The sequence below is a fragment of the Coregonus lavaretus genome (assembly GCF_964263955.1).
Source record: "Coregonus lavaretus genome assembly, chromosome: 12".
Taxonomy (NCBI): Eukaryota; Metazoa; Chordata; class Actinopteri; order Salmoniformes; family Salmonidae; genus Coregonus; species Coregonus lavaretus.
Window position 1 is genome coordinate 28,264,063 of NC_139999.1, and position 10,725 is coordinate 28,274,787.

Consider the following 10,725-nt stretch of genomic DNA (forward strand, 5'->3'; position numbering starts at 1 on the left):
ATGGTATCAAACAATGTCCCCAATATAACCTACAGTGAAGTTCTGTGGACTTACACGTTCCAAGGGTAGTTTGTATACTGCAGTTGTATTTTGTTTTGAAAGCCTAGCTGATCAGTTTGATTTCAACAGCCTCTGACCTTTCACCTTGAGCCCCCCCTCCCAAACTCCTCTCCAGCTCTCTCCACTCACAATCAGCTGTCTTTGAGTGAGTGAGTGAGTGAATGAGTGAGTGAGTGCGAGAGAGTGCAGATCAGGTTGCACATTAACAGAAAAAGGCCCAACTGGCACCGGCAACATCTACTACACATACACAACTGCCTGGCCTCTGTGCAAGCAGGTCAGTGGTTGTGTAGATGGATTTACTTCAATGGTTTCAAAACTAAATCATATTAAGATGTCCGACCTCAGATACGAGACAGTAATTCAATATCTTAATTCCAATATTACAAAGAAAGGGCTAGCAATAATAATAATAATGTCTCCTCTCATATTTGTCTTAATTCATGACCTACAGCACTGAGACACACACACACAGAAGCGGGGTTTGTGTCTCGCCGAGAGAATGGAAATTTAGAACGAACCTTGACGTGGCTGATGTTAAACAAACACATGCAATGGAAAGAAACCACTCAGTCAGAGTCTACTGTAGGCCTATACAGTGCATGATTGTACCTACAGCAACTGATACACACTTGGATTCACCAGTGTGTGTGTGTGTGTGTGTGTCAGAGTAAACTTCTCTCCAAGCCTGTCTGTCCTGTCAGTGTGTATCTGATCTGGAGTCACTCAGACACATCAAAACAAACATGGCCACCCAAGGCCTGTCGCTCCTCTACTACCCATATGTCCTCTGACCCCCAGCTGAACCTGTTAGCACTCAAGTGTGTGTATGTGTGCACTAACGCAGCAGAGAGTGGAGCTTGCTCTGCCACTGCTGTAGGTAGCTGTGAATGGTCTGTGACTTGTTGTTTATCTTGAACAGTGATCACAGAGAGGAGAAGAGGCTCCCTGTATTCAGTAGCACATCTATCTGATCTCACCTCAGCCTCATTCACCTGCACATTGTGTTCAATTTACAGTATATTTACATCTCATCGGGTGTCGAACCCCGCTCATCCATAGGACACAAGACCATGTTAACCCCACAAGCTAAAGCCTTTAAATTACCCCTAGGTCCTCAGGTCAAAGGCAAAGTTAGGTTTGTCATCCTGTATGAAAGTACAGAGGGGATGATGGGAATGTTACAGACAGGCAGACAGGCAGGCAGGGCTTATAAGATGCATCCCTCCACATCCAAACAAAGGTCCATCTATCCACATTCCTCAAATAGTGATATCCTAATCTAAAGAGTTTGGGTCTAGTCTACTGCATGTTCACCGTATTACATTCCTGTGCTGCTACCTGTAGAAATACATATTTGATATATAATTACAGAAAGTTAGTACCTACTTGTGAGTTATACCAGTTTAACTGTCTGCCACTACTTCCAAAAAGGAAGGTTCTGCTTGAAACTTGACTTGTCTCCTGCTGATGTTGGCTATATGAATATGAATACATGTGAGTAAGTTGCTTTGAGGTCACTCTGATGAAGACATTTCTGAGAAATGGCCTAATAGTGAAAGTAGTTGAGTCAGGGTGAGAATGGGAGATTTCATCTAAAACAGAAGGGGTCAGTTGTGTATTGTCAGATATTAGTGAGATGGACAATAGGCCGGTTGACTAGGCCTGACCAAATTACCTTTCAACACTATTGTCTTAAATGGCCTGAATGATCAAATGTACCAGTGGTGGGTCAGGCAATAGTCCTCTGGGTCTCATTGTGTGTTATTACATATTACAATGTGGTATTACAATGCATGGTATTACATATATTGCATACAGACCTAGTATGGACTACAGCGTGGTGAGTGTTGGAGCAATATCGCTCCCCACTGAGGGAAAAATAAGGAGTAGGAAAAAAAGAGGGGATGAGGAGAGAGAAACCACTCCACCCTGAGAGAGAAAGAGAGAGAGAGGGGACTGCTAAAGCACTGCATCTCTTGCCTAAATATTCAACAGGTAAAACCAAACAAATTACATTGGGTGCAGCAGTCAAGTATTGTAAGACCACCACCACCACCCATAATGTGACATCACTCGATATGAGAGGCCTTTGGCACTCGCGTAGGTTGTTCGAGTTAAAGCAAACACCATACAGCCCAGTGACCAATATTCACATCGCGCAACTTAACCCATGTAAAACTATCCTCCTGCTGTACAGAAACACACATAACCTACTTCATGATGGCCTACATGCACGCACACACACACACATACATACATACAACAAACACGTTGGCGCAAATACACCCTGTTTGTAAGTAAAGCGGCAAGCTCGCGCGAAGGAGCGACCATTGCTCGGGGACTTGACTGCGCTCGGCTCTGTTTGGTCCCCTGCGCGAGGCTTTCCAGCAAAGTTCTCGTTACATAAGATGAGTATCACAAACACGGTTTGTACATAGCAGCAGCATAGCTCTGGATAGAGTGTCTCTGAACGGAAACCAGAGGTTGGTCATAAATGGCAAAGGCATCTGTGTAGGATATTGAATTTGACATTTCAGGAGAAAGTGCACTAAAATATAGCATAAACATTGATCATACCATGTTTGTAGCTGTCAATATTTTAAGAAAAATACCAATAACTTTACAATTGAATAGGCTGACTAGACTACCAACTTTAAATCAACAAATAAATGTAGTTGCCTAGCCTACTGTTTTAGGCAAATGATGTTATATTAAATGTGTTTTAAATGCACTAAAACTATAGGTCCTATTTATAAAAACCCATGCCATTTTATCTAGCAGTGTCAATGAGCGCTCGAGCTAAATTACTTTCATTGTTTCAAGATGACCATGAAATCTATTTTCAAAGTGAAAATGAACTATGGCGCACAATACATGCAACCCAGTGAGTTTTCCAGAGTTGGCCCATTTGAGGTGGATTTGCGGTGCGGTGTGAGTGCGCAGCAGAAGTTCAGCCGTGGAATATCACTTACCCGCTATGAAGGTCAGACGATACGAAGTTGGAGTCAGGTTCGGGAAACTAGGTGGCTCTTCCACCAGTGCACTCCGATACTTTCGGCGGAACCACTGGGACTTTCACACACATACTACCGGGGGGGGGGGGGGGGGGCGTCTTTGTGTGTTGTTATAATTTCAGTAGAATGGCTGCTACTCTCCCGTGGCTCTCCAGCTGCTGATTGTTTTCGTTCCGCTGGCTGTGATGTTTGGAGCGTCCCTGGTCACCTGTGTGCACTTGTGACAACTCCGGCCACCAATGGCAGAGCGCGAGGGGAATTCTTGGGGATGTAGTTCTGTTGGACAGGGGTATTTTCGGGGGAGTGACGTTATGCCTGTCAGTGCATGCAGCACATGGTAGCGCCAGGATTGCCTTTAACAGTCACTCATTCCTGACTGCCTGACCATTTTTCAAATGAAGCATAGGTGTACAATAGTGCACACCTTCCCTCCCACTAATGCGTGCTTGTGTGTTGCAATTATAGTATGGTATTAAAACTGAATGGCTCTGTTTCAGCGTAGATGCAAGGCCAATATCATCCTGAATCAGGTAGCCTAGGCCCTAGGGCAGGGATCATCAACTAAATTAAGCCGCAGGACGATTTTTTTCTAGAGCATGGTCAGGGGGCCTGAACATAATTACAAATAATTTGTAGACTGCAACTTGACCACAATAAGCCCAAACAGATATATTATTTGACTAAAACATAATCACTTTAAACCTTGCTTACAATTGTATTCAATCACATACTCACTGGCCAGTTTATTATGTACACCCATCTAGTACAGGGTTGGACTCCCCCGTTTGCCTCCAAAACAGCCTGAATTCTTCAGGTTATGGATTCTACAAGGTGTGTCAAACAAACATTGCTCAATTGGTATCAAGGGACCTAACATGTGCCAGGAAAACATTCCCCACACCATTACACCACGGCCACTAGCCTGTACCGTTGACATCATGCTGCTTATGCCAAATCCTGACTCTGCCATCAGCATGACGCAACAGGAACTGGGATTCATCGGAGCAGGCAATGTTTTTCCACGCCTCAATTGTCCAGTTTTGGTGATCACGTTCCCACTGGAGCCACTTCTTGTTTTTAACTGATAGGCGTGGAACCTGGTGTGGTCGTCTGCTGCAATAGCCCATCTGTGACAAGGACCGACAAGTTGTGCATTCCGAGATGCCGTTCTGCACACCACTGTTGTACTGTGCTCGATGTCTGCCTGCTTTATACATATGGCAAGCCACAGCCACGTGACTCATTGTCTGTAGGAGCAAAGCATTTTCGTGAATGGGGTGGTGTACCTAATAAACTGGCCACTGAGTGTAGATCTCCATTATGTGTGGGAATACTTTGGAACAGATTTCCAAAATTAAAATCAATTTAAGCTGATTTTCTGGTGTTTTTAGTCTTCTATGTCAAAAAAATTAAATAAATGCTTATTTCTTTCCCTCTCATAAAACTTAGGGCTCCAAATAAAAACGGGCCACCAGTTGGGGAACCCTGCCCTAGCGGGTCTCGCCCTACCGTCTTTGTGGATGCCGCATCAGGTGTCATTTTCTGTAATTCAACAATCTAATATCAACATTGCGATTTCATGTGTGTTCTTCTGGGATTTCTTTGTACTTTTATGGTTTAAACTGTACAAATAGTTTTACCCAAAAATCTATCAAATAAATCAATGTACAAGCAACCTTTCTCAGTGTGCTTCAAAGTTTTTACATTTTCCATGTTACCACAAGAGGTCACTATTATCAAGGAAACACATGACAGGACTAGGTACTGTATATCCACATTTACATATTCAAATTGAAAACATCTACATTTTAAGTAGGTATCACCATATGCCAAACTTATGATAGTAGGAAACACCATTTGTATTGATAAATACAACACAGCATGTAGGAGGTTATATTCAGTCTTTGCCAATGCCATGTCTAGTTTTGTGGATCTATGTCTGTGGAAATGTTAAGTTGATGTCTATTGTCTAATTCAATCTGTAAAAACAAAATCTTACAAAAATATATATATATGGAGGGGGTTCTTTCCAGTTGTATTTCAGTACAGGAGGTTGACCAAACAATCACATCACATACAGACAGCATCCACAGGCTTTACATGGGGACTGATATTATGGTTGGCTCTCACAGTCAAACATACATATGTCCCTCACAAGGTCAACCAGCTATACATTCATTCATAATAAAGCAATTTCAAGTCTGATCATCAAAAAAAGCTTTGCTTTCCACTACACACACGATAATGAACTTCTAAATTCAAACTAAAATCAAACACTAAATGTTCTTAACTGCATTTTGATTGGACGATGAGTGAACAGTAGAACTGAAACAGAGCTGCCATACAGTCTCCTGTGGGTATTACATGTTGATTCTTCAAATGCCACCCCTCGTTAGAAATTAAGCATGATTGGCATGCTTCTACTGATCATTGTTTACATAGAAGACTGGCCTTGTGTTCATAAACCCAATCAGAAACATTCTAACACAGACATAAGCAGCATATAAAATGCTGCTCCCATTACAAGCTTTCAGATCTCCCCTTCCTTCCTGAGGAGGATACACAGGGGACGAATCAGGAGTAGGGTTTTTTAAAAAGCAATGATTAGAGGTATCAAATAAAATACAATTACACAAGCAGCAAATCATAATTTTGGACCCTAGAATTAAAGTCAAATCAAAATGTAAAATCAAAGGTCTCCCATTTAAAAATGGCCTTAAACTAAGATTTAGCAGTTACAGAAAGGAGGAAATATTAAAAGAAATGACATTGTCTCTGCATCTGTTCAACATAAATTTGTAGGGTGATCCGAAGATAGGCAATGTGGGGGGATTGGAAGGTATCGAGGGTTTGTCTATGGAGAGCTAGGGTACTGAGGAGGTAGGTGGTTTTTGGTGTCAGGGCTGTAGAAGGTTGAGATCAAGCAAGGTTCTGGCTGTCCAGGGAGACAGGGTAATGTGGATGGTTTTTGGTGTAAGGGGGTATTGGGCGTTCTAGGTGTACAGGCAGATGGGTACAATAAGGGTTTTAAGAGTAAAGGGGTGTAATGTGTGGAGCATGTGGGATAATAAGAGGGTTCTACACGTGAGGAGAGGTGGGTTTTAGATATAGGGGGAGGAAGGGTACTGTGGATGCCACCAGTCCATGAGTCTCACGCTGTGTACAGGGTCCAGCACCACCTGTGTCCCCCCCTGCTCCCCCCTACTCCTCCCCCGCTGGGGGGGAGAGTCCTGGAAAACCAGGCGCACTCGGTGGTGACGCATGTCTGTGCTCACGTTGATGTTGAACTGGGAAGGGAACAGAGACAGACAGAGTGGGTTAGACAGACCGGAGACACAGGTTCCCCTATCCTAAAAGAGGCCCACTCTACGAGTTACAACCACATAATATGATTTAAAAAAGGCCCAATGCAGCTGTTCTTTTATCTCAATATCAAATCATTTCTGGGTAACAATAGAGTATCTGACTGTAGTCGCTTTTCATTCAAATGGTCAAAAAGAAACAAAAATCGCTTTTAGCAAATAACTATTTCTCAAGCAAGAATTCGAGTGAGGGACCTAACTGGAGGGGCCTAAAGGAAGGGATATGTAACCTGAAACTCTCTGTTCTTGGTCTATTAACTTATACCGCCTGGTGATGTCACCAGGCAAGCCAAAACTCCACCCATGCAAAACCTGCTGATTAGGTGTGTAAATTGTATTTTCAACCAGCAACTATCAGGAAATAACACTGATCACATTTGTTCACCCTTTTACAGTCTTCATTTCATCAGCTGTTGTACAATATGATACAAAACATAGGAAAAACTGAATTTTGACTGCACTGGGCCTTTAACAATGCAACTTCATGGATGGAGACAACAAAGAGTCAATTCAGTGTGAAAGCCAGAAAGACTAGTATACAGACCAGGGCGAGGGTCATCCCCATGACGACAGAGGTGAAGATGAAGTTCAGGGTGGTGACCTGCAGCAGGTAGCAGCCTGAATCTGGGTTAGCATGGACCTCCTCATACTGACGGGGCAACAGCAGATCCCGGGTGGCACTGCCACCCTTACACCTCACCACCTAGCGGAGAGGGACAAACTTATATAAACTACGGTACCCCTGATTACAATTAAATGTTTTACTTTAAATTCAAAGTAAACATGCTTCACTAGTGTCCTTCAGACAGTTCGGCATGAATACATACCGGCTTCACAAACTTGAAGTTGAACTCCCACATGGGATCAGGTCGAGTGCCCACAACCTTACTGACCCAGAACAGCAGACACTGCAGAGGAGAAAATGGGTAAAACATTTCTTAGCATTGGATTGCCCAAGTGTCAAGTGGACATTAATGCCAGAATTTGATGGACCAGGATTAATGAGTTATTGCACAGATATAGTGATCCAAATTAGAAGACCAGAATCTCAAACCATACAGTTCTTTGGCACAATCGCTAGCCTGTTTCCCTGCTTGGCGCCATTTTGGTTCTTTACCTTGGAGTTGAGTAGCATGGTGGGCGTGGACTCCGGGAGGGCAGGGTTCAGGGAGACACGTGAGCTGAATGGCTCATACAGGTGGAAGAGGGAGCGAATCACGCGAGCCCGTAGACAACGTTTCCTGGCTATTGAGTCTGGCTGCAAACGGAATGGCAGGTGAGCATCCACACTGTAGTGTCTATGGGGGAGTGAGAGAGAGAGAGGAGGAGGAAGGGAGGTGAAATTGAGAGAGAGGGGGAGAGGCCGGGAAACAACATATGTAAATAAGAAAACTAGGGTACCTCTCCTTCAGGTGCCAACTTTCAAGGGCAATGTGAATCTGATTTTCCAGGATTCAAGTCTTATCAAGAGCCCACCTAGAATATAGGTTGTGGGAATGAGAGGGTCTAACCCTACCTCCTATATAGTCTGGTCCAGAAGGCAGCAGTGCAGGTGACGGTCCAGGCGTTTCTGCAGATCAGAGCAAATGTACACACATCCTCTGGACGGATATAGGAAGCCAGCACCAGCCAGATATCCACTGTGTAGTCCTCCCCATCACTGCACTCACTACACTCTGGAAAAACAGATACAGTCAATCAAACGATGGGCTGTTATATTCAGGAAAGTTGTTATTATTATTATTGTTGTTCACTCCTATCTGTCCCTGTTCACTTCCCCTTACGGATCTGAGACGACTGGATAGGTGAAAGCAAAGATGGCCTAGTTTACAGCCTATTGCTAATACCTACCCAGTTGCACTGTATAACATCTGTGAAGGAGCATGAACGAGTACAGGGGAAAGGGAGCAACCCTCTGGAATGAAACGCAGCCCTCAACTCTCTTCCAATGCATGACTAGAGGCGGTGAAGTGTACCTTTCCTCCTCTTGTTTTTCTTCTTGCGGGCCTGTTTGGCCTCGTTCTCTCCATCTTCCCCGGGGTCGAGGTCGTCGCTACTCTCTAGGGTGTCTCCGGTGAGGGTGGATGCTGACGAGAACACCTCCTGTACGGAACCCTGCGACCCCTCAAGTCCACACAACAACTTCACTGCAGGACAAACAGTGGGAAGTTAGTAAGTGCAATACTGTGCGTAGAACAAATCTGAACTTTTTGAATGATGCTCTTACCTTCTTTCTCAATTGCATTGGCAACAGCCTTTTTTACCCTCCCTGACTTCACAACGGCTGGGTCGGCATTGGCGAAATCAGCAACCGTCACTGCAAGAGAGGGGAGAAGATACGTTTTACCAATCACTCACAATAGCAAAGAGTGGCATGAGGTGCATCTCAATAGTCCTAATTTACAACTTCTTGCTCCCCTCATCTCTTTTCCTTTTTCTGCACTGACCTGAAAGCCCTGGTTAGGTGAAAGCATTGTCAGACACTTTTGGCTTTGGGCTTGTTTGACATTGTAGGCGACTGCCTACTGACTGATCAACAAAACACTTTACATCATAATTAACTACTTTACCCACAATGCATCACAGATTTAATGCCCTCAAACCGGCTGGAACAAAGCCTTGCACCTTTTTCAGGACACTGCAGAGGAAGGAAGACAAGGAGGAGAATAAGTCTAGCTACACTACTGAGATGTGCCCTAGTAGTGGGGCTGGTTGCACCAGTTGTTTGTAACTCTACGTCCGACATAAAATGTGCTCTATGCCAGACCTAAAAATTATACCTGTTGCACCCCCTGGGCGTAAGCCCTTCTATGAACTACGCCTAGTAGGGCGCAGGAGTACGGTGCAATTGGGACGATCTTCTTTCATGATATGCACAGAAAATAATAGCAATCTATATTTTCAAAAGGATGTGAGTCTCGTGTTCATATTTCACAACCTCCAAGGCTTTTCTAAATGTGTCTCATCAGATATTAGCAAACTAATAGATGAGCTGCCACCTCCATTTATTTGCCTAGCGGACATCCTTCACCATGGAATTTGAGTTTAGTCCGCTATTATTTGCCCAGACAGAGATCAAATAACCAAATATACAGACCGAGATTCAGTGAAACAAAATCACATTGATTGATTATCAGACAAGTCAAGGGCTTTTACGAGTGAAGAGCAAAATAATCCGCCTTTTATACTATGCTAGAGTAGGCTAACATGTTAGCAAAATGTTATAATAACACTGTTAGACGAGAAAACTAGACTTACGATAATCATCATGAACACTCACCTCAATTTGGCTAACATTTTCCCAGCCTAATTGCAACCAAATATCCAAACGGAGATTACGTGAAAACAAAAATCTGACATTGAATGATTTACCCACACTTGTCTCAATCCAGCGCGATAACGCTGTCCCAATCATAAAGTGCTGAAATTATAGTTCACCACACACGGCTATTGATTTAAAGTATTTAAAAACGGTTGGATGACTTTGGGAGCTTCAGTAAGGAACAATATGAGAAATGCCTTCAATGGCATTCGCCTACTTTATTCCAATATTTTAGTCATTCAGTGATATTCATTCCAACAGTAATTATTGATTGATCCATCCAGTTATGGTTAAGAAAACGTGCACGCATAGGAGCACTGCCTAGTAACCATTATTATAAAACATAAAATTGTCATGAACGCGCATTGTTTACACCGGATTTAGCTACGACTAGTTTTATTTTTGGTTGGTGCAACAGGTGTAAATTCTGATCCCAAAGTCGGACGTAGCTACGCCCAACCTAGCATTTAATTTGAAGACCAACTTTTTTACGCTCAACTGGTGGGTATGTCTGACTGACATCCACCAAAAATAGGCCTAAATATTTATATCTGAACGTCCTATTTTTATGGCTAACATTGCAATCCTCCTGAATATTCACAAGCAATTGATTTACTATTAATGATGGTAATAGGGTGGTTTGACTTTCGTCCTCGAGGACCCACCCACTCTGCGCACCACTGCAATGATAACGTACGGCGGCCTGTTAGCCGGTCCGGTCAACAAGTTAGCTTTAGCAAGCTAGCTAACTACAGTACCTGACTCCGAGCAGACGTCCCCGGCCCGAAATTTCAGCCGTTTTCGGTTCCCTTTCTTGGGCATGACGGTAATAAGGGTCTGTGGCCGCTTATCGAGGCTGTGTATCCTGCCATGTCTCTATGACAAGCAGAGGTAAAGAGAAAAAGAAAAAGGTGGTAGAGAAATTGAAAAATGTTCCTCCAGGATCTTCAGCCATCATGGGACT

At 43.5% G+C, this 10,725-nt stretch overlaps 1 protein-coding gene across 1 annotated transcript; it reads right to left on the reverse strand.

Moving 5' to 3' along the window:
* Positions 1 to 4,839: 4,839 nt before the first annotated feature.
* LOC311138704 (transmembrane protein 183A-like) lies at positions 4,840 to 10,725 on the reverse strand. The gene is made up of 8 exons (XM_084173493.1): positions 10,520 to 10,725; positions 8,667 to 8,756; positions 8,416 to 8,586; positions 7,956 to 8,115; positions 7,557 to 7,737; positions 7,267 to 7,347; positions 6,984 to 7,142; positions 4,840 to 6,364 (listed from the first exon to the last, which is right to left on the reverse strand). The coding sequence occupies exons 1-8, from the start codon at positions 10,581 to 10,583 to the stop codon at positions 6,179 to 6,181; spliced, it is 1,092 nt and encodes a 363-aa protein (XP_084029619.1). The 5' UTR covers positions 10,584 to 10,725; the 3' UTR covers positions 4,840 to 6,178.